At 30.6% G+C, this 25,346-nt stretch overlaps 1 protein-coding gene across 2 annotated transcripts; it reads left to right on the plus strand.

The window, feature by feature from the left end:
* The first annotated feature begins 1,177 nt into the window (after positions 1-1,177).
* Positions 1,178-3,277, plus strand: LOC7497634 (deSI-like protein At4g17486). 2 transcript variants are annotated; one of them, XM_002308275.4, is made up of 4 exons: positions 1,178-1,568; positions 2,082-2,369; positions 2,672-2,752; positions 2,884-3,277. In XM_002308275.4, the coding sequence occupies exons 1-4, from the start codon at positions 1,421-1,423 to the stop codon at positions 3,021-3,023; spliced, it is 657 nt and encodes a 218-aa protein (XP_002308311.2). In that variant the 5' UTR covers positions 1,178-1,420; the 3' UTR covers positions 3,024-3,277. The 2 variants fall into 2 exon arrangements, with proteins under 2 accessions (XP_002308311.2, XP_024458893.1); XM_024603125.2 differs by having other exon boundaries at positions 2,887-3,277.
* Positions 3,278-25,346: the final 22,069 nt, after the last annotated feature.

A 25,346-nucleotide genomic window follows, 5' to 3' on the forward strand; every position in this document is an offset into this window, starting at 1 on the left:
TCTGTGAATCTGAGGCAAATATAGGAGTGTAGTTTAACTGGTCAGGTTTTATGCTAGTTTTCTAAAGATTAACAGTTTGAATCCCATAAATCTCAGGACGACTGAAAGTTTATATGATTGTTAATTTTAGGATCTATGTGATTAATCAAGATGCACGCAAGCTGATTTAAACACCAATATTAATCTAAAAAGAAATCTTAAAATTATGGGGTCATAAATATTCTAGGCATGACTCTTGATATCCATTTAGTCTTTAGTTTTTCATTAGCAACGATCATTGTTGTTCGACAAATTCTCTTTGAACAATCAATCCTTTAATATAATAATAATAATAATAATAATAACCATTAAATTTTTTTACACTAAAACAATAGATCCATTTGCGGTAACAAATAATCCATCAAGCAAAGTTCTAGTTCCCTCGTGATTAATGAAGCTAGAAAAAAAAGGAACATAGCATGTCTAAAGAAGATTCTATTCTTTCCCTATCAATCTATTTATTTTTGTTTTTTAAAAATTTTAAAAATTTTTATTTTTATTTTGCTTCAAATTTTTTTTTTTATATTTTCATATCATTTTCATATGCTGATGTCAAAAATAACTTTTTTAAAATAAAAAATATTATTTTGATACATTTCTAAATGAAAATCACTTTGAAAAACAATCATTACCACACTTATAAACACCCATTTAAATAAAATATGTACAATCACCGTTAATGTTATGTTGGATTATAATTATGTTGGGTTATATTTGACACTTCATCCTAAATAAACTTTAATCCATAAATTTAGTGGCTACTTTTTAATTAACAACTATGTATGTATGAGCTACAAAGATTTTTAAAAATTATGATATTAATGAAAACTATATAATATCCTTGTTCTAAAAGTGTTATTCCCATTTGAATTTTTATATAAATTAAGAAAGTGTAATTAATTGTTGTATATTTTGTTTTCAAATAACTTTTCATTATTATTTTTCATTTGAATATATATACACACACCAAAAAAAAGAAGAAGAAGAGATTTGATTGAAAGAAATAAAATGAGTTATTATTAGGAGTGTTATAGTAAAATTGAGTAATTAATAGTTAGGATTTTTGGGGCTTGGGCTTTCTTATGTGAGTTTCATCACTACTTTAGTTTCAAAGAGTTGATCTCCGTTTATTCTGGCATGTTTCAAATCTGTATATCCTCGTCTTTGCTATTGTTTTTTAACACACAATAAAAAAAACATAAATTCGTGTGTTAATTTTTTATATTGCCCATCATTATTACATCATCGTCATCCTTAAATAGAAAAAAAGATTACAACTTTTATTGTTTGTTATCTCAAAAGTTATTGCTTTCTGGCAGGAGATCTGTGACTGTGAGAGACTCCAGTGGGCATTTCTAAAGTTGATTGATCTGGGTTGATAATGGGGGCGGCAAATGATATTTCGAGTTCGAGCTCTGATTTTCTGAATAACAGTGACACGCAGGTGGTATTGAACATATACGATCTCATACCTCTAAACCAGTACACCTATTGGTTCGGTTTTGGGATTTTTCATTCAGGCATTGAAGGTCTTTCTCTCCCTTTTATTTTAATTTGGCGATTCTTTCTTGATTTGATGATTTCGAATACTGAAGTTCTACTGTGTTAGGGTTTACGTCGTCCTAAATGCTAACAATTTCATCCAATATAATTTGTACGTGCTTTGATTTGCATTTTCTTTATCCAAATTCAATGTCACTGCCCATATTCTTTTTTTATGGCCTGCCTGCCTGAAATTTGTAATTTTCACCGCTTATACCTTATAGTAAATCCCGTATTGCTTCAGTTTTATTATGGTTATTGGTTAGGAGTCGTAGAGGGTTCTGATTTGGTGAGTGGTTTTTGGTTTTTTTTCTTTTGACAATGATATTTTATAACCATAGCTTGTCAAAATCTGTTGTGTTTTTGGAAATGTGAATAGCTATTTCCTCAAGTCATCATGCATTTTATAAGTCGTGAATTCGACATTAGAATCTTAGTGTCCATGGTCATTCCCTGTAAATCTAATGAACTTCTTTAACTTTGTCTACATGTACGAACAGTCCATGGTAAGGAGTATGGATTCGGAGCCCATGACTTCCCTGCCAGTGGAGTTTTTGAAGTGGAACCAAGGAGCTGCCCTGGTTTTATTTACAGATGTTCCATCCCTTTAGGCCGGATAAATATGCCTCCCTTTGAATTCCGAACATTTATAGAGAGTGCTGCTTCCGAGTATCATGGAGATACCTATCACCTCATCTCCAAAAATTGCAACCATTTTACAGATGACATGTCGTGGAGATTGACAGGCAAGTGCATACCAGGATGGGTGAATCGGCTTGCTCGGCTAGGTACGAAGTATTCTTCCATTTAGTTAAGCTTTTTTAATTCTTTTCTTTTCTTTAAATTGTTGACTTTTCCTGAATTTCCACCATGACCGGCAGAGAGCCAGCTGTGGTGGGCTTCGATGCTGTACCCAGCTCATTGTTTGCTTTTAAGTTCAGTTGGTCAAGCATCATTAAGGGTGTTTGTGCAAAAGATATTCCAAAATAAGTTGTTTGGCTTTGCTGGAATCTCACCTGTTAGAGTTTTACTTACAAATGAAACACCATTTGTGAGAGAAAACTGATGTTGCTATTCGTCAAAACTTCAGGTGCTCTCTGTAGTTGTCTGCTTCCCGAGAGCCTTCAAGTAACTACTGTTAAACAGCTACCTGAATACCATGAGTGCTTAGGTGAGTAATCTATTTCTTGAATACAACCTTTTCTTCATATACTATAATCTGACATCTAGTCAATTATAAACTTGATTGTCTTGTTTGTGTTCTTGGCGTTGGTGTTTCAATTCTTGGGTAATAATCTTCAGAAGAAGGTGGAAGTGAATCTCTGGCAACCAGCACCCCCTGTGAGTCAACAGAAATTGATGATAGTGATGAAGCGAAACTCTTGCTGTCACCAACTGCTGTGAGTGGGGATGTGGCTTTTGTTAAGGAGGCTCACAAGTGAAGCTGTCTTCTTGATGAAAAGATAAAAATGCATCAGAAAGTAGTTTGTGTGCCCCTTGGAATTTGGTTAAAAGATGTCTAAGAATTGCTGCTTGGAATTTGGTTAAAAGTCGTGCTTTCGCCTCTCAAATCTTATTTTAATCTTTGAAGGCTGAAAATGGCGAGGCACTGTTTGATAGTGTGCAAGTGTAGGTTGTTCATCTAATTGCTGTAACCCCATTAAATCCTTTATTTATTTCTACCCTTGTTTCCCCATTTTTGATTTGCCATTTGTTTGTTTGATTTTCTGGAACTGAAAGTAGTGGTTTGCAGGGGCTGTTGTTTTCAAAGTCGAAATGAAGTTGGCAAAACGTACAGTATATAGTAACAACAAACAGTGTACGGTGTAAACATGATAGCTTATTAGCTTTGGCATGCAAAAGGCAGGAAATGACTGCATATCTTACTGGACTAGCCTTTGAATTAAATGAGAGCGCATTATCACGGTGGGAGAATTGATCAAAATTTGAATGGATGCGCGGGGTTGATTAAAAAAAAAGTAGTGCATGGAGAACCTGACTGGGATATGCATGATGGGTTTAGAAGCAAATCTGGCCTTTTTCCCTTTAATTAAATATTCTCAACCTTTCTCAATCGTGCTGAACCGTACGAGCTTTTATTTGTCCTCCCCAGACCACGGGAAATAGGGAGGGAATGAAAAATCACAAGTAAAGAAAAGGATTTGAAGGTCGTTCTATTGTTTCTTATTCCAGGTTCTGCGGTAAAGATTTATTATGTTCTGTTCCATGCAGTACCTAGTTAAGAGCCTTCATTATGGGTTTTAGATCATGTATTTAAACCTCAGCGGCTGCATCAACTTTCAATGCTAAACTTTCAAACAGCACAGCACAGTAATGATCCAAATGATATGCAATTCCCTGGTTGAAAAAAATGAAGTACCACCCAACTTTTAGGTAAACAAGTACACCACATATATGACCACATATATGTGTAATATGCACAGATCCACTCGTGGCAACTTAATTTTGTTTGTGCCCTTGTCAATATTTTCTGCTCCAGTTTTTTCCTGCCAGGCAATTCAAATTTTTTTGAACAGTAGCATTATGTGAGTGGAATTTTAGCAAAAGATATGGTTTGTAAAAGTATTTGAAACTTGAACAAAAACATGATTTCCATTCAAATACATGATTCTCAATCATTGGTTACATTACAAAAACATGGTTTAGAATTGCGTGTTCGATTAGTATAAAAACCTAGCTTTCTCTTCTTTTTTCTCTCATAGCCACTGCTCATCTCCTCCAAACCGAGCCTCTCCGCCTTCCTAATTCACCGAAAATAGCCTCTTATCCTCCACCAAAACACCAAAATCATCTTCCCCTCGTCTCCATGCATCTTTCTAGTGTTTTTATTCAACAAAATAAAATAAATAAAACTGTTGGCCAATCTCCTCCTATAGTCTCCTCACCGCAACCACTGCTCAAACCACCATCTAGTCGTCTTCAAATCAGGATAAAAACACTACATTTCTCTTAATTTTATGGTTTTATTGTTAAGTTATTAGATTTTTAGTTTTAATTTATTATTGTTTGTGTGGTGTTTGATAATTAGGTATTTTGTTTGAATCGAGATAATTTAGGGTTTGAATTAAGCAATTATGTATGTTTTTCCATGCAATTGATGTTATTTATGGAATCAATTAGGTCAGAATTAGATAAACTAAGATTTGCAAATTAGAGAAATTAGAGTTTCGTTGAATTTTGGAATAAATTGCCGTAATCGGGGATTTTGTTGAATTGAGATAGTTTAGGTTTTAATTGATGCAATTAGGTATGCTTTCATGCAATTGATTAAAATACTATTATTCTTGATACGAATAGTAATATTACTTATAATGATAGAAGTACTATTGTGTTGAATGCTATCAAAGGCATGCCACTTGTAGATATTAAACAAGTTATATGTGGAGAACTTAGGTTGAATTATAATAATATTAAAAGTAGATATTACTTGGAGGCGTCTTGTTGGGGAACATCATTATTTTCTCATACCGATTGCATGTGATGTGAGTTTTGGCACTATGATCGAATGGAAAGAATATATTGAGTGTGAACTCAAAGAAAGATAGGAACTTTCTTATAATTGAGGTCATTAATATGACAATATGATAACAAATCGTTCTGAATCTTTTAATCATGTTTTGAAAGGTGCATGGGCATTACATGTTTTTACTTTAGTCCAATTTCCCTTTAATAGGAATAATGCTTATCTTGTTACACAAAAAGGGAATGCATATGGGGTAATATGGCCTTCAGTTGTACAACTCGAATTGTACTCGAACAAGGATAGATAGAGCATACAACATGATTGTTCAATATTGATGATGATACTTTTCAGGTAAACACCCTTCAGAAACCAGGTTTCACAAAGGAAATTCAATGAATAGTTGAATTGGTGGAAGAAACGTGCACATATGATAAATGATAGAGTTTTCATCAGTATTGTTCACATGTTCTTGAATGTTGTGCAAAAAATCATATTGATTTTATCCAGTTCATTAATTCACATTATAGTGTTCAAATGAATAAGAAGACATATGAGACTCCATTCCAACTTTTACGCAACAAATTAGAGTGGAGTGAATATACTAGTCCTCAAGTAGAACAAAATCCTTCTAGATGGAAAACTGGTCAGGGTTGAAAGAAACCTACTAGATTACATAACAAGATGGATGCAAGGGAAGGGAATTTACAATATAGATATGGCAAACAGTCAAACATGACATCATAAGAAAACTTGTTGATAAGTACTTAAAAGTGAAATTTATTAAGGTTTTTATTATCATATTACACTTGAAGTATTATTAAATTCTTTAATTTAATCATGTTTTTTAATAACAAGTTTGATTATATAAGATATCTTTAATTTATGGTAAACTCTCGTTTTAAATACAGGTTTGCAAAATAGACATATCTCACAATTCAAATAATTAATTGATGTGTTTAACTATTGAGATTGAGGAGATAAAAAGAGGGCTAAACTTAGAGAAGAAATTCTAGTTGAGTTGGCTCGATTCAAACTGGAACACCATTCGATTTTTGGGTTATAACTGGAGCTGTAGACCTTGATGGAAAGCTAAGACATAGGCCTAAAAAATTCATTAGGAGTCCAAGATTCAATATTGTCATTTTGAAGTTCAACTATTAGCATCAAAAGAGAAGTCTAAATCTGTCCTGCAACCTAGACACTGTTCAGTGTTTAACCCATATCTCGAGTTCTAGAGGTTTTTTTTTTGAAAAAATGAGACAAATACCCATAACTTTCAAGAAGACCATCTGTTTAAATTTTGATATTATCAATGATGTTTTATCCAGCCACCAAATCAATAATTAACCACCAAAGCAATAATTAGCCACCGAATTAATAGTTCTAAATTTTAGCCTATAAAAGGAGGCATTTGCCATGTATTTAGACATCTTGATTTTCAGATCAAGATCTTTCTCTTGCTTTTTTTTCTTTGTATTTTTGTAATGTTCAATTTTATTTCATGTTATATTCTCATTAATATCTTGTTTATACTTATCATTTCTTTTACTATACTTAGTTAATTAATATCATAGCTATGTTCTTATCTTGTTTATTTATGTTTTTCTTCTTCATTATGTTTAGTTAAGTTTATTTTTGCCAAGGTGAAAAGGTTACACTAATGACGAAAGCATAAGTTAGTACAAACTCAACATGTACTTTAATATTTATATTCAAGAAAGTTTCTATTAACATGTTTTATAATTATTATCTTACTTATTCTTAATACCCTGCTTGTTAAGTGGTGAGTCTAGATTCGTAGTGTACAACCCTTGACATAATAAATACTTGATTCTTTCATAGGTATGGATAACTGACACCTATGCTATGACAAGAACTCAATTTGTTGTTGACATAAGTTAGCAACATGAATACTTGATAACATTTACATATATTGGTGTTACTCAAATAAGATAATTAATATGATCATGTTAATAAGTTAAAATGAGCCATCAATGATGAATCATCCGATTGGAACCTCCTTTGTGTGTGGTTTCTAGTTGAGTAATAAAAAGAGTTTGGATTATACTTATTTTAAATATCATTAATGGATTCTCTAATCTTGACAATTGTTTTATATTTGTTTAATCTTTACATTGATATAACATCTCAAAGTTCACTTCAACTCTGTTTCTTTTATTATTTATGATTTTGTATAATTAACCTCCGTATGGATCGACCCTGATCTTGCCGGGTTATTTATTACTTTGACACTTCTACACTTGGGAGAAGACATCGATCATTTGATCGTGTCAAGTTTTTGGTGTCGTTGCCTGGAAGGTAAGTTACTGTATAAACTATATATTTTTTTCTTTTCACATTTATTTTATCTAATTTTATTTTTTCTTCCTTTTCTCTTTTCTTTCTGCATTTGTATGAGAGTTTGGTCACACATATTAAGTGGTAGGCTTTCTAGGAAATCTTCATCTTCTTTAGAAAACATGGTTGCAGAAGATAGCCAATCACTTCATAATGACAATAATTGTCTTAGAACATTTAGAGACCACATGAATCCAATAAGAACAAGTGCACCATCATGTATAGTTTTCCCTTCTAATGTATCTCACTTAAATTTTAAAATAGGTAGTATTCAACTCTTACCAACTTTTCATGGCTTAGATCTAGAAAATTCATACTTATATTTGAGAGAATTTGAAGAGGTTTGTAACACGTATAATGACTTAAATTATAGCATAAACACCATTAAATTAAAGCTTTTTCCCTTTTTCTTTAAAGAAAAAGCTAAAATATGGATACAAAATCTTAGGTCAGGATTTATGTGTGATTGAGATGAAATGCAACAATAATTTTTAAAAGAATTCTTTTCCTTCTCATCGAAATTATCAAGGATACGCACCTCCTTATGTTCCCTCTCCTAGAAGAAATCTTGAGGAAACACTACATGTATTCATTGAAAAGCAAGAGTCAATCAACACTCAAAATGCTCAAACCATGAAAGATTTAAAAGGTGCTTTTGTAAAATTCATATTTGCTCTCAGTTTTCAGGAGAAAGGTAAGATTTCTTCTCAACCATAACAAAATACCAAAGGACAATATAACTCAAGTGCGAGTAGCTCGGGAAGCGAATATATGGATCAAGTCAAATCAGTCATGACTCTTCACAGTGATAAGGTTATTGAAAAACCTAATCTTAAACTTTATTAGAAAGATGATGAGTCAATCTTTGAGGGTAAGGAAGAGGTTGAACCTGAACATTACAAAAAAAAGACTGATTCCCCACCAGTAATTCTATTTCCACATGCCATGACTAATCAAATGAAAGTGAATCATAATTATGAAATCTTTGAAACTTTCAAATAGATAAAGATCAATACACCTTTACTGGATGCTATTAAACAAGTACCTTCTTATGCTAAATTTTTGAAAGACTTGTGTACCATGAAGAGAAAACTGAATGTGAAAAAAGAAAGCCTTTTTAGTCGAACAAGTAAGTGTCATTCTTCAAAAAAATAATGTTTTGAAATATAAAGAACTTGGTTGTTCTACAATCTCATGCTTTATTGGAGAACAAAAAATTGAAAACGCTTTTGGAGCTAGTGTGAATTTACTTCCATATTTAGTTTTTCAAAGTCTTAATATAAGTGAGTTAAAACCAACTTCTATAACTCTTTTACTTACTGATAGATCTATAAAAATACCTAGAGGAGTAGTTGAAGATGTGTTAGTAGAAGTTGATAAATTCATTTATCCTGTGAATTTTATTGTCTTGAATACACAACTTGTTGAAACATGTAATTCAATTCCTGTTACTTTAGGACGTCCATTTCTTATAACTTTTAATGCATTGATTAATTGTAGGAATGGAGTGATGAAATTATCTTTTGGAAACATGACATTGGAAATGAATGTTTTCAACATTTGCAAGCAACCTGAAGATGATCATAATTTACAAGAAGTAGACTTTATTGAAAAATTAGTTTATGATCAATTTGAAACTACTTCTAGTGAAACTGACTTTAATGAATCTGAAGATTTGTAAATGATTTATTTTCAGAAAGAATTAAAGGTAAGTAGTTAGAGACCAAAAACCAAGGAGTTGCCACCATGATCAATTGAGTTCATACCTTCAAGTGTTCAACCACCAAAATTTAATTTGAAATCATTACCATCTAATCTCAATTACTTATTTTTGAAAAAAAAAGAAGAAACTTTTCCTGTAATAATCTCTTCCAAACTTAATGCACATCAAGAAGGTAAGTTATTACAAACTCTAAAAATTCACAAAAATACATTATGATGGACTATAGCTGACATAAAAAGAATTAATTCTTTGATTTTCACACAAAGGATTTATTTGGAGGAAAATGCTAAATCCTCTAGAGAAATGTTACGAAGGCTTAATCCTAATATGAAAGAAGTAGTGAGAAATGAAGTCATTAAACTTTTAGATAATGGAATTATTTATCCTATTTTTGATAGCAAATGGGTAAGTCCTACCCAAGTTGTACCTAAAAAGTCTGAAGTCATTGTGATAACAAATGAGAAAAATTAGTTAATTTCAACTAGCACTATTACTAGTTAGCGCATATGCATTGATTATAGAAAACTTAATTTAATGACTAGAAAAGATCATTTTCCTTAATCTTTTATGGATCAAATCCTAGAAAGAGTTGCAGGTTATGAATTTTATTATTTCCTAGATGAATATTCAGGTTACAACCATATTGAAATTGCATTTAAAGATCAAGAGAAAACTACTTTCACATGTCCATTTGGTAATTTTACATATCAAAGGATGCCTTTTGGATTATGTAATGCACTAACGACATTTCAAAGATGCATGTTGAGCATATTTAGTGATATGGTTGAATGTTTTCTTGAGGTTTTCATCGATGATTTTTCTATTCTTGGTGATTCATTTGATAATTGTTTAAATAACTTGGAAAAAGGTTTTGAGCAGGTGTGAAGAGAATAATCTTGTGCTGAATTAGAGAAAAATGTCATTTCATGATAACAAATGGAGATTTTCCAACTTATTAGAGTATCCAAGATAAAAGAAAGTTTTGAGCGAAGTGAAGAATTTTTATTGGGATGACTCTTACTTATTCAAGTATTGTCCTGATCAATTTCAAAGATGCATTCCTGACAATGAGGTAAGTACTATCATTAAATTTTGTCATTCTAAAGCATGTGAGGGTCATTTCTCGTAAAAAAAGACGACTATATAAATTTTACAATATGAATTTTATTGGCCCATAATGTTCAAGGATGCACATGCATTTTAAGAACTTGAGAAAATTGACAAAAGTTAGAATCCATTTAAAACATCATATGATGCCTTTAAATCCTATTCTTGTCATTGAAATCTTTAATTGTTAGGGTATAGATTTCATGGGTCCATTTCCTCTGTCATTTGGTTCTTTGTATATATTAGTCGCAATAAATTATGTTTCAAAATGGATAGAGGTAATTTCAAGTCGAAATAATGATCATAAAACAATGATCAAGTTTTTGAAAGAAAATATTTTGAGTCGATTTGGAATCCCTCGAGCCATGATAAGTGAAGGTGGAATACATTTTTGCAACAAGCTATTTGAATTTTTAATGAAGAAATATGGAATTACACACAAAGTTATCTCCCTTTATCACCCTCAGACAAATGGGTAGAACTTGCTAATATGGAGAAATCTTGAAAAAAACAGTGAACCCTAATTGGAAAGACTAGTTTTTAAGACTTAATAATGTAATTTGGGTTATCAAACTACTTTTAAAACATCATTAGGTATGACACCTTATAGGCTAGTTTATGGAAAACCTTGTTACTTGCTTGTGGAATTTAAACATAAAGCTTATTAAGCTATTAAAGCTTTCAATTCAAACTTTGATGATGTTAGCCAGTTGCGTAAGTTAAAAATAAATGAAGTTGAGGAAATAAGAAATGATGTTTATCATAATTCAAAAATTCATAAAACAAGAATCAAAGAGTTTCATGACAAGAAAATCTTGAGAAAGACATTTGATGGTGGTCAAAAAGTTTTGCTTTATAATTTTAGACTCCATTTATTTCTTGCAAAGCTAAGATCAAGATGGAACAATCCATTTATTGTGAAACATGGAAATCCTTTTGGGACTTTTGATATCGAGAATCCAAAGAATGATAATGTTTTTAAGGTGAATGAACATCATTTGAAAGTTTACTTTGATAATTTTTATAGTGAAAATGAATCCATTGATTTGAATGATCCTGTTTATAAAGATTGATTAATTTTTTTTTTCACATTGTTTTGTGTGTTTCTTTTTTATATGACTTTTGTTTTGTTAGTCTCTTTCCAATCCTAGTCAAATGGCAAATAATGTCATACCAAAAAGAAACACATGATAACTAATATCTGTTTATTTATTTGTTCAATTCTTTGTTCCTTCTCTTTTCTTTGCATCTCTTCTTCATTTCTCAATATAAAAATGGACACCACTCGAGAAATTGAAAAAGTATTTTCCCGTTTTGTCTCAAAATACGATAACAAAATTTCCCTTGCTAGGTGTGAAAGAATAAGGTTGTTAATGCACCATAAGATTCCTGAAGATATTGGCTAGATAATTAAAGCAAATGTCCAATTATCAGGTGAGTCTTCTAATTCTTTTATTTCACACATGTCTAGGATAAGTAAAAACACTTTTGCAATGAAACGCCATGCAAAATGATTTAAAGCCTATCATAGATATGCCAGATGGACTTGTAATAGACAATGTCACTTTTTAGAAATGATATCTATAAACCATGGAGATAAAATACAATTCATTAAGGATGGCCTAAGTAAGGATTCTTTAAATAATTTTCTATTGACTCTTGAGACACATCCTAGTGGAGATATGCATCGTTTAATTCATGATTTATGCCCCCATTTTCATAAAGAATATGCTATACATAGTCTTAAAAATCTGACTAAAAAATACCTTGTTTGTTAATTTTAAAAAAACCTGGATGAGAAGCCTATCCCCAACCCATAGAGGGCGTTTAAGCTATTCTTGAACTTAAAACCAAAGGAAGATGTGAGTCACAATCACAACTACTTGTACATATACATGTTCTAACACAAATAGAGAGAGAGAGAGAGAGATAAAGAGAGAGAGAGAGGGAGTCTAATTGTTTAGAAATTAAGATATTTGTTAGACTAACTGTCTGAAAGGAGCTAGTGACATTAATCTGATTGATGACCGGGATATTTGATAAACTAGTTGTTCAAAAGCAGCTAGTGGCATCAGTAAAACTGATGATCGAGATGATTGGATTGATTAGTTTACCTGGAAGGAACTAATGGTGTCAATATGATTGATTACTGGAATATTTATTAACTAGTGGTCCTAAGTGAAGTTAGAAATGCCAGCACTTTGACTTGCTGAGATAGTTGGTGAACTAGTTGAAGGAAACCAAATAAGATAATATAAGAAAAAAAGGGTAGCCATAATGATAAACATCCATAAGGAATGGTAAAGACTAAGTTGGCTATTAGGATGATGATGATATGGTTGATTGAATTGTTATAATAAATGGTTGAGTTGGAAAATGATTTTGGCAGTCCACTAGAGGTTGAACAAATGATGATTAATGATTTAGATGTGTTAAGATATTGGTTGTTTTGATAGTGAAATTAGATATGATTAAGGTTGTTTTGAAAGTATGTGTGAGTGTAAAAGAAAAAGTAATTTCAATTAGGTATCAAACAAATTTCAACATTGTCTATGAAACAATACTTAAGCATATTTTGGAAAGCTATTTCAATAGTTTAATGTATAAAGTTTAAAGTTGTCTTTGGAATAACATTGAGGGTGCATCAAAAGGGTTTTTGATAGCACGATGTAAGAACTAACTATTTTGAGGTTTATTGGGTAATAAAAGCACAATAATTTAAAGAATTATGGAGTTAGTTCCACGATACTATGTTGTCAAACAAGACATTGATTTAACACATATTAAAAAAGAGGTGTATAGATAATGTGATAAATATTTCATGATTAGATTGTATAGCCAACTACTTGGAATTTTGACTAAAATTGTGGATAACTATAAGATCACAAACAGGGTGGTGCTTGTTCTTTAGGAAATTGTATGATGCATACCTAGGAGAGAGATTCACTTCCATTTGACATAATAATGAAATATGATGACACAAAAGAACATCACGAGTAATGAACATTCTAGAGGGGATTTAGAAAGTATGAAATTTCATCTATGAATTTCTTTAAAGAGAAGAACATACAACATGTATGTGGAATTGGTATGTAAGTACAATATTTTGATAATAATATTAAGGATAACAAAGTAAGGATAAAGTAAAGGAACTTGTATAAAAGAAAGAAGGAGAAATGAGACGCTCCTCATTCAAAGAGGGGCGGGTGGTTATCGAGGTTTGCAAAGTCACCTAGTAAAATCTATATAAGAGGAAGTGATTATTAATATGAGGTTGAAGGGATTCGATCAAACTAAGAAGTAATATTTTGTCTTTTATATAAGGTATGGTATAGTAAATTTCTAAGTAAATTCATATTAAGGGAGAATTGGAATGAAACAATCTAGTTGATGAGTGGAAAAAGGATTATGCAATTGTATATACATTGTCGATCTTGGAATAATGAAGTAAATTAATATGTGCATTTAATATCAAGTGAATTATGTCATTATATACTTATGTTGTATACTTTTTTTTTTCCAGGTGCTGCTCAGAATTGAACAAAGGAATACCATTTCCCTATAGTTCTTTTAGTTTAAGTAATGAAAATATAATGTGGGACATGATAAATTTCTTTTAATATATCAAATGATGTTGATCCATTTATAATGTACACAATTGTGAATTTATTATGCAAGTACTTAGCTCTTGGCTTCAATTATTATATTATAATTCAATTTTAATTTACCTTTGTATAATAAATGAACTAGGTATGCTAATATATTATAAATGATCTTATATCCATGATTGTTAATGTTACTTATTGAAGAGTTCATAATATATTTGTTGTGTGAATCAAATGAATGATTTGATGGAGTAGAGAATATATTCTCTTGACTTTGCACTGTGAATAGATAAAGTCCAATATGTCTTGACAATAAGAGTTCGTGATGTTGTTATGTATATATGTGTCAATAACTTGGAAATGTCTATTTTAGGGGAAACTTTGTTGGAATTCCAATAGAGATCTCAATGACTTAAAGGATGAAATTTCACGATGTAAAAAAAATTACCTTGTTTTTCATCGAGATCAAGGCTCAAAACTCAATTATGATGTTTAGAAATTACGGGGTGTTACACTAATAATGAGGTGTTGGCAGGAAAGTGTGGAAAAACCACAATGCAAATAGGTAAGTATCAATAAAAAAATGTTATATTGTTATAAACTTGAATTCTTTTATTTCCTTACCTTATTTTTGTTTAACAAATTTTTATATCAGATTGCATGATTTATGGTATGATACCTCAAACTAGCAATTAATAGAGCTAACTTTGATGATGTAGAAATATGAAAAAAATTATAGAATGAGACGTGTCACAAAGTGTAATTGGGCATTGTTTTAAGATTTTATGGCATCAGAAGTTTTTAAAAAGAGCTAACAATCCGGGTCTCAAAACTAAAAAAAAAAATCATAGTTCGATGAGCAAGCACATCAGAGGAGCGCTTCCATTTTTGAACCATGCAAAACACCTAGTAAGACCTTGTTGTTATATATTTTATTATCTTTCTTGAAGTTTCAATTAAGTGTTTATTTATGAGACTATTAAAAAAAACTATTTAATTTATAGAAAAAACAGGTTAGGCGCGAACCAACTCCAATAAAGTATATAATGAAACTTATATAAAGAAGGGGGATAAAAGGAAAGGTGAGAAAAAGTTTGTTGATAGAACAACTGAAGTGTTTTGTTGCAAGTTATTGTATAGTTATGATTGCCTTACTAATATTTATTTGCATTATTAATATGAATTTAGGATTGTGACTTTTTTGTTTTGTTTTATAGGATAACTATAACACCGACATGACTGCGAAATTTACCAAAAACACTTACACCCATCCTCCTCATGATCCTCAATTGTGGTTGAAGGATGATGCAACTAATAGATCCAATATGAATCAAGTTTATGGTATACATATGATATCAACCTGAGAAATAAGGGTGAGTTGTACTACTTCAACTATAGACACATCACATTCCGACCCAAGCCTAACATCACCAGACATTGATGTGCTAGTCCAAAAAAGGGTTTGTGAACAACTGGAAGTATATTTGCCCAGTTTGGAGGAAAAAAATAAGAGCACGATTCAAACAAGGAAATAGGATGTATTGGGAGCCAATATGTACATATATGGCTTTACATTTGCCTCCCTCTTTTGAACCTTCTAGTTCAGGATCTTTTCTTCCCCCTCTACCTCTACCTCTACCTTTACCTCTACCTCCATATATTTAAAACATATCATAAAATATGTCTTGTTTAAAACATATTTGTGTATAGAATATTTAGATGAATGATAAAATATGTATCATAAAATTTTGTTATTGAGATGTGTTTTTGTTATGATTGTGATTTTAGGTTGAAAAAAATGCATTTAGGATTATAAAAACTAAACAATAATAAAAAAATTGTTAAACCGATGATAGAATCATTGACAGAAAGACAATTTGATCGGTCATTCCATTGACAACCCACTTTATCAAAAACTTGTACAAGGTTTAGGCATTTTCGACATAATTAGCAAAAGAAAGTTCCATAAAAATTTATGATGCCGAAGAAGTTACTGACAGAATATCTACAATGAATATTCCATCAGTATTTGAATTTTTAATAGATAATAAATTCTCATTGAGAAACTTTATGACGACAAGTTTCCATTTATAATTTCATTGAGAATTCAAATACCAATGGATTTTTTTCTAAACATCGATGAAATATTCCGTCAAATTTGTTTAATTTTTTGGTAATGAATCAAGACCAAATCAAAAAGGTTTTTTTCAATTTGATCATTGGTTAAAATTTAATAAACCTTTCAATTTCTTTGCAATTTCAAAATAGTTTATGGTTTTCAAATCTTTTCAATTGAAGTCAAAATCAGCTATAAAATTTATTTTTTTTAATTAAGTCTTGAATCAAATTAACAGAACCTTCCAAATTTTTTCATTTTAATGATTTGGTTCTTGGTACTTTAATTCCTTCAAACCAAAACCCCCCCCCCTTTTTGTACATTTTCAATATTTTTTAAAAAAATCTATAATGCAGAATTAAAATTTTAAAAAATTAGAGTCTGATCTCAATCACGAGGGGACAAGCAAGACTTGAAATTTAATGTGCGGTTCAGCATTAAATTGAAACCATATTACTTTCTTCATCTCTTTACTTTTTTTCCAGAGGTATGCCTATGAACAATATGAAATCCACTATATTGGAAATTTAAAAAAAATGAAAAACAAGGAATAAAAATAAAGCATATTTAAGAAATATATATAAAACCTAATCAATATGAAAAAAGAAAAGAAGTTTGGAGTACATTTGCAAACATAATAAATAAAACATAATGAATGTCGCCCATGCTTCATGGGCTAGTTAGAATGGAACGGAATGTCAAACCAAAGAATTACGGCCAACAACGAGTTGATATAAGGGTGAATGAGCTCTTTCTTTGTAGAATGCTTACCCTTGAAATTGAGAGTTCGAACCTCACCTCCCACAGTCCACAGTTGATGGCCTATTTATATCATCACGCATAATTACAGCTACTTCAGAGAAGAATTTTTTTTTTTTTGGAAATATGGTTGTTTTGTAAAGTATTTTTAAAATAATACGAGGATTTAAAAGAAGAAATTTTTTTTTCTATTTATTGTTTTCATTGCATTGCATGATACACAGGAGCCCGTGATAAATATAGTTCCTGCTCCTAACTCTAAAATTCTTGTTCGAGTCCCTTCATTATCTTAAGATCAATTGTCGATAAAGAATGCTAAATAATTACTCCACTAAATGTCCAATTTATTGTGCTATTTTCTTGAAATTTCAATGCCGCTAAAGTAAAAGCAAGCTATGCTTGAACCAAAAATTTGTACGTGTAGTTGGAAAATCTAAACGAGGGCATTGCTAGGCTCTTGATCATTCACTTCAAAGCGATCATATGGTAATCGTCGATGGAGTCATTGCTTCCAAAGGCTAAAACAACAATCGATTTTCTCAGGTAATCAATCGGTTAGGTTCCTTCTACTCATCAATGTTCTTAGTTGATTCAGTGTGGACTCAAAATTCTGAACTTGTTAGCATAGAATTGAAAGTTAAAACTACTCGTTGTGCATTAGGGTCTTTGATTAATCTTCATCAACGTCAAAACTGTTTATTCACATTTGTGTGTTGGAGAATTACTTAGTGTTTGCCCAACTCATCAAGGATGCCACAACTGCTGAAGCATAGTTGAGTAAACCACCAAATATTTTTGACTCAGATGTGCAAGGATCCGCAAAGGCTGGAGGATACAACACTCCCAGCATCTCACCTGTAAATCATTGATTCAATGAAGTATGTGTGTGTGTGTTTGTGTGTAAGCTTGGAACGCACTGTCATTGTCTATCCCATTTTGGTTGATGAAACCCATGAGAACTAGGTAACCTGAATTTATTGCTAGCTACCTAGCCCTCGGGACCTTCATCTTTTTCTCGCTTTAATTTCTCCATCAGGCTGGTGATTGTTGTTTTCCGGAGAGGTGTAGGAGAATGAGAATCCTGAAAACAATAATTACCAGGCCGATGGAGAAATTATAGCGAGTAACGGATGAAGGCTCCGATGGCTAGGTAGCTACTAGCTAGCAATAAAATCCAAGTTACCCTGTTTCTCATGATATCATCGACCAATATGAGATAGATAATGACTGTTGTTCCGATCCTACCTCTCTCGCACGAGCTCCAATTTAAGAACATGTCCCGTTCCAAGCTTACATTATATAATGTGTGTTTATTGTACACACTCGCAACGTATTTTGTTTTTTCATAATTAAATGAGTTGATGTGTTTGATTTTTATATGATTTTATCTATTCTTGCTTTTAATTTTATGTTAGTTTATTTTAAATACTTCTATTTTATATAGTTTTTATTTGTTTGTTTTTATTTATACGTACAAATAAATATATTCATTAAAGCTTATTTAGAAAAGCTAATTAAATGAAGAAATTTACCTTCAAAAGGTTGTGCACCTGTTCTAAGAAAGAAGAGGAGGAAAGTGAAATTTCTTTTGTAAGAATAGGAAATTTTTGTACTAAAAATCTCAAAAATATATTTCGATAAATCATACATAGCTTTCTCTACGAATATTAGAATGATGAGATCATGGTGTCAAAGCAAAGCTAAAAGTAAAATCTACAACTTTTACACTTTTAACTTTTTTCAAAATAAATCATTCTGAGCCTCGAAGGCGAAGGTTGAAATCTAACAGTTTTGGAAGGAAAATCCAAAAACAAATAAAAGAAGATTTTAAAAAATAAAAATAAAGGAAGAGATTAAGGGAAGAGACCACGATCAGAGAAGAAGAAAAAAAGAAGGTTCTTTTACCATTGGAAAAAAAGAAAAAGGACCAGAATGGATAACGAGAAGAAACTAGATGCTGCCTTAGAGTGATTCATCAACCAATTCCAAGAAACAAGTTTTATTCTTCTCCTTAATTTTCCCTTGATGTATTCTAATAAGGACATGATTTATTTCATATTCATTGTGAACTAAAGTTATTTTTGTAGGACTTCGATGTAGTCCATTTTTTATTATACAATTTAAATTCCAAGTTATTTTATTTTAAATTTTTTTCATGTTGAGTTTTTATCTTCGATCTTATTACTTATAATTTTCTAGCAGATTATTGATTGATCTAATGAATCATGATAAGACTAAGAGGTAATTTATTATTAGAAGTTTTTAGGACTAAACACCATTAGTTGAGTAAAAGATAGAGATACTTTACCGCGATTAATATGATTTTAGATTAAGAGAAATTCAAAGAATTTCATGAATCTTCAAATAATTTAATTTACGTAGAGATATGTTGAATTATTAGGTGGAGATATTTTTAAAGTTGTTTGAAAGAAAACATTGAATAATTAAGGGATATTTTAATCATCAACATGAGAATTTGGAATTTGATAAAAAAAGAATAATAAATTGTGTATGATTAATGAAGTGAAATGAAAAGCTCTGAATTTATTTTTATTATCTCTACAACCTTAAGTTTTATTCTCTATTTCTGTTAATTTACTTTTGTCAAATAATTTAGTTTAATTTATATGGTCAATTCTATAAAATTTTGGTTTGATTTCTAAAAATAATTAATTTGATAAATTTCAATCTCAATAACATAATTAGTCTTTGTGGGTTCGTCGTTTTTTTCTTCACAAAAACTTCACTACTTGTTGCAATTTTGTTCATTTGTAAATATTATCACATTAAGTTTTTGACGTTGTTGTTGGGGATTAATTATTTGTTATTGATATTAATGCTAGCTAAATTGTTAGAAGTGTATGCCGCAATCTAAACTAGTAGAGCCTACATTTTTTTGATCCCGAGATTAAGAGGATTTTGCATCAAATAAATAAAAAAGAAGAAGTAAGAAATCACCACATTTTCTTTTACTATAGCAAATCAACATAATGAAAAGGTGAAGAGGTCTTTGATGAACTAATATATGCATTCGCTTAATAGGTATGCATCTAGCATAAGAAACCCAACTATGCAAGCCAACCATTTGAGATTAAGTTAGCAATAATTCAAATGATACACCAAATTGTTCAGTTTAGGGGGTTGTCGCAGGAGGATCCTAATTTTCATAACATAATTTTTCTAGAGATTTATGACATCTTTAAGCACAATAGAGTGACAGATGATGCTAATTGTTTGAGACTTTTTCCTTTTTCAATTAAAGAAAAAGCAAAAGCATGACTAAATTCTTTACCACCTAGTGTTATTACTAATTGGAATGAGTTAGCACAAAGTTTTAGGGAAAGTAACTTTCTCTTGCCAATATAGCAAAGTTAAGGAATTATATTACCATATGTACTCTATTTGAGAATGAATCTTTTCATAAAGCATGAGAGAGATGTAAAGATTTATTAAAAAAATGTCCACATCATGAACTTCTAGCATAACTTCAAGTCCAAACATTTTGCAATGGTTGGCCATGGTTGAGTAACAACTTAAGGAGGTTTGATGAGTAAAACTCATAAAGCAGCTTATAAACTTTTGAAAGAATTCACATCCAACAATTATTAATGGCCTTCTAAGAGAGCAATGCAATGAAAGGTGTATGGAGTTTTTAAACTTGATTTTATTACCATATTAACAACGCAAATGACAACCTTATCTAAACAAATAGGTAAGATGAATGTTAATGCTATTCAAACAAATGTTGTGTGATTATTGTACAGGAAATCACTCAAGTATCTATTGCCAAATGGAGAAGCCTTTTGCTCAACCAAATTTCAAGGAAGTTAATTATTTGTCCAATCTTCAATGTCAAAACAATCCTTATTCAAACACATTTAATCCTAGATGGAAAAATTACCCTAATTTTTCATGGAGCACCAATCAAGGGGCAACTAAACCAACTTAAAATTTTTAATAGCAAGAAAAGATTGAGGAAATATTCATGTAATACATGCAGAAGATAGATTTTGCAATCCAAAATAATTTAACTTCAATTTGTAACCTTGAAGCTCAAATTGATTAGTTCTCAAATATTCTTACAGAGAAGACACAAGGAACTTTGCCAAGTAAGATTGTCACCAATCCTCATGAACATGTCAAAGCAATATCATTGAGAAATGGGAGGACAATTGAACAACCATAAAAACATGGTTTGAGCAATATATAGTTGATCATCATGAGGAGACCAAGATGAAGATTGATGCATTGGAGGAGAAAATAACCAATCAACAAGCTTAAAAGTCAACTAAAAATAAAAAAAGCTTCAAAGCTCATGACTTCAAGGGAGTTTATATCTAACACTAATTCTCCTTTAATTATTTATCCACTTGTTCCTTTTCCTCAAAGACTTAAAAATAATAAGATTGATAATCAATTTTCTAAATTTCTTAGTATTTTTAAGCTATTGCGTATTAATATTCCTCTTGTTGAAGCTTTAGAGAAAATACCTAAATATGCTAAGTTTTTTAAGGATATTTTATCAAATAATCAAAAGTTAGAAGATCATGATAAGGTAATGTTAACTGAAGAGAGTAGTGTAATTCTATAAAAGAAGTTGCATGCTAAATTGAAAGATCTAGGGAGTTTTACAATTCCTTGCATTATAGGAAATTCTTATTTTGAGAGAGATTTATGTGATTTAGGAGCAAATATTAATCTTATGCCTTTTTTAGTTTTAATAAAATTAATTCTTGGAGAAGTAAAGCCTACTATGGTCTCTTTACAATTAGCAGACAAATCTATGAAGTACCCGAGAGGAATCATTAAAGATGTTTTAGTAACAATGGACAAGTTTATTTTTTTATTAATTTTATTGTGCTAGACATGGAGGAGGATGGTGAAATACCATTGATTTTAAGATGACCTTTTCTTGCTACAAAAAGAATGTTAATTGATGTCCAACTTGGAAAACTTATTTTGAGGGTTGATAATGAGCATGCCACTTTTAATATATTTAAGACTATGGAGTTTTCTTATGAAGTATACTATTGTTTTCAAACTAGTGATATGGATGTGGTGGTAGTTGAAACTTATATGGTTGGATTTTTAAGTTGTCACTTAAGGTAAGTCTTTCTAAAACTCTTGAATCTGTGAATAAAAAGGTTAGGAAGAGCGTAAGGTATTTGAAAGTTGCACCATCTTTTCATCCTTCCATAAAGCAAATATTTAAAGAGCTAGATACATCTATATGAACATCATTAAGTAAGGAACCACCCAAACTTGAGCTTAAACCATTTCCATCAAATTTAAGGTATGTTTTTTTAGGCCAAGACTCTTTCTGGTTATTATTAATGGTTATTTGAGTGATGTAAATGAAGAAAAGTTGCTAAGAGTTTTAAGGGAGCATAAGATGGCTTTGCGATGACATTTTCTCGGATATAAAGGAAATTAATCATTTAATTCATATGTATAATATTATAGTGGAGGATATTTTCAAATTGATAGTTCAACCACAAAGGAGATTGAGTTCATCAATACAAGAAATAGTTCATAAAGAAGTTTTGAAACTCTTAAATGTTCGAATTATCTATCCAATCTTGAATAGTGTATGGGTAAGTCTGGTTCAAGGAATCCTAAAGAAAGGGGGAATAATGTGATAAAGAATAACAATAATAAACTTATACCAACAAGGACAGTCACATGATGACGAGTATGCATGGATCATTGAAGACCTAATAATGCAACTTGAAAACATCATTTTCCATTGCCTTTTATTAATCAAATGTTAGAAAGACTTGTTGGTCATTCTTACTAATACTTTCTAGATGGGTATTCCGGATACAATCAAATTGTAATTGCTTATGAAGACTAAAAGAATATTACTTTTACTTGTCCTTATAGAGCTTTTGCATAGCCTTTTGGTCTTTGCAATGCTCCAGCCATTCCAAAGCTATATGATGTCCATTTTATCTGACATGGTGGAAACATTTATAGAAGTGTTAATGGATGACTTTTTAGTTTTTGATTATTTGTTTGATAATTGTTTATCTAACTTGTCTTTGGTTTTGCAGCATTGTGAGGAGACTGATTTAGTTGTAAATTGGAAAAAATGTCATTTTATGGTCAAGGAAGGGATACTTTTTTGCCATCAAATTTATTTTTAAGGAATTAAGGTTGATCAAGCCAAAATAGAAGTTATTGACATACTCCTACCACTAAATAATGTGAAGGGTATGAGAAGTTTGTAGGGTCTTGCTAGATTTTACAGACAATTCATTAAGGATTTTTTCTCAAATTACTAAACTTCTTTACAATCTTTTGGTAAGGATACACAATTTGATCTCTTTCATCAATTCGTGCATGCTTTTAAAACATTGGAGAAAAAATTAATTTTAGCACTATTTCACCTAATTGGAATTTACCTTTTGAATTGATGTGTGATATTAATGATTTTTCTATAGGGGTTGTTCTAGGGCAAATAAAAGATAAAAAAAATTACGTTATTTATTATGGAAGTAGAACTTTAACAAGAGCTTAACTTAACTATGCCACTACTGAAAAGAATTATTAGTAATTGTTTTTATTTTTGATAAATCTTATTCTTACTTGATAAGTTTAAAGGTGCTTGTCTATAATGATCACTCCACTCTTAAGTATTTTCTTTCAAAAAAGGATGTTAAACCAAGATTTCTTTGATGGGTTTTACTTTTACAAGAATTAATGGTTGATCACTTATCTCAGATTGAGCATAAGAGTGGGGATGATAAGAAACAATTGCCACTTAGTGAAACATTTCAAGATGAGCATTTGATAGCTATATAGATTGTTCCATGGTACACTGATATAGTCAAGTATTTGGTGTCATGAATTTTACCTCATTAGATGATAGATGAACAAAAGAAGAAGTTTTTCTCCAACTTGAAGTACTATTTTTAGGAGGAACCTTTTCTATATCAAAATTGCACAAACCATATAATTAAGATATGTGTACTTGAAGAAGAGATGGAGAGCATACTCCAACATTGCCACTCATTAGAAGTAGGCGGTCACTTTGGCAGAGCAAAAATGGAGGTAAAAATTTGCAATTTGGATTTTATTGGCCTTCTATTTTAAGTACACTTTTAACTTTGTTAATTCATGTGGTCAATGTTAATAATTTAGGAATATTTCTAGGAAATATAAGATACCTTTGAATAATATTTTAGTGATTGAATTGTTTAAAGTTTGGGGGATAGATTTTATAGGTCCTTATCCATTTTTATATTTTAATAAATTTATTTTGGTGGCTGTAGATTATGTCTCCAAGTGAGTGGCATTTGTTGCCTTTCCAACCAATGATGCTAAGGTTGTGGTGAATTTTCTAATTATTAGGCTATTAAGACACTTGATTTGATTTAAAGGCCGCAGGTGAGAAAAAAAGTGTTGCAAATAAATGAGATGGATTAATTTTGCAATTATGCTTATGAAAATGCTTATATTTACAAGAATAAAACCAAAAGATGGCATGATAAGAATATTTTGAAAAAGGAGATTGAAGTGGGGCATAAAGTTTTACTATTTAATTCAAGACTTCAACTTTTTCTAGAAAAATTATGATTAAGATGGCCAAAACCATTTATTATGACTCATGTTTTTCTATACAGAGCGATTACAGTTTATCATGAGACAAAAGGGACATTTAAGGTCAATGGACAAAGGTTAAAGCCTTATGTGGATATAGAATTTAGCATGCAAAGATTTCCCATCAACCTTGTCAGTTTCAAATGATAATTTTTTGAGAGGCAGCTCAAATTTTTATTTTATTATTCTCTTTATTTTCAGTTTAATTTTTTTTATCTATCTTTTTATAGGTTTGCATAAGTTTGGAGGCTCTCCAATGAGTTATATGGTTGCACTTTCTTCAAGGACAACATTCAAATGCAAATTGAGGGAGCATTTTGTACTTTTTCTCAATTTATTTCTGTTTCTCTTCTTTCTCATTGAGGACAACATTTTAATTAAGTTTGGGGGAAGAGAGTTTATGTTATTTTATTTAAAAAAAACAAATAATAATAAAAAAAGAGTTGGTTTGGTGAATAAAAAAGCCTATGATAAGAATATGGTTGAAATTGATTATAATTATTAGGAAAAACTCTTATTTCTTGAGTCTTTCTATTAATATTTAACTTGATTTTGCTTAATTTGAGATTTTCTATATTCAATGAATACTTATCATGATAATCAATTGTTTTGCAAACCTAGATAAATTTTATGTGCATATTGTAAATTTAGATTATCTCTACAAACTCTAGAATTTGTTTGATGATATTCATGGTGAAACCCTAAATAAAATATTAATTGGGAAATGATTTAAGCTTTCTTTGAATTGATTAAGCCTTTCATGCTTACCTATCTATCATTTTTATCCATAGTCACCTCTTTGAGCTTTGTTGAATTATACTTTGGCCTTATAATTTTTTTAAAGACATTATATTCCCTACCTTATTTGGGCTTAAACACTAATATCCTCACCTTTCAAGAGAAATAAGTTTACGCAATCTCATTCTTAAAAGAGCGTGTAAGGTGTGAGAGATAAAAAGTCTTTAAGGAAATTTTATCACATCCCATGTTATCAAATATGTTGTGAATACA

Source organism: Populus trichocarpa, chromosome 6, assembly GCF_000002775.5.
Source record: "Populus trichocarpa isolate Nisqually-1 chromosome 6, P.trichocarpa_v4.1, whole genome shotgun sequence".
NCBI lineage: Eukaryota > Viridiplantae > Streptophyta > Magnoliopsida > Malpighiales > Salicaceae > Populus > Populus trichocarpa.

Bases quoted from the DNA above. Each gene is read 5' to 3' on its own strand.
- LOC7497634 (XM_002308275.4), top strand. From the start codon at position 1,421: ATGGGGGCGGCAAATGATATTTCGAGTTCGAGCTCTGATTTTCTGAAT. The intron at 2,370-2,671 runs GTACGAAGTATT...TCAAAACTTCAG, and splicing joins GAATCGGCTTGCTCGGCTAG to GTGCTCTCTGTAGTTGTCTG. The intron at 2,753-2,883 runs GTGAGTAATCTA...AATAATCTTCAG, and splicing joins TGAATACCATGAGTGCTTAG to AAGAAGGTGGAAGTGAATCT.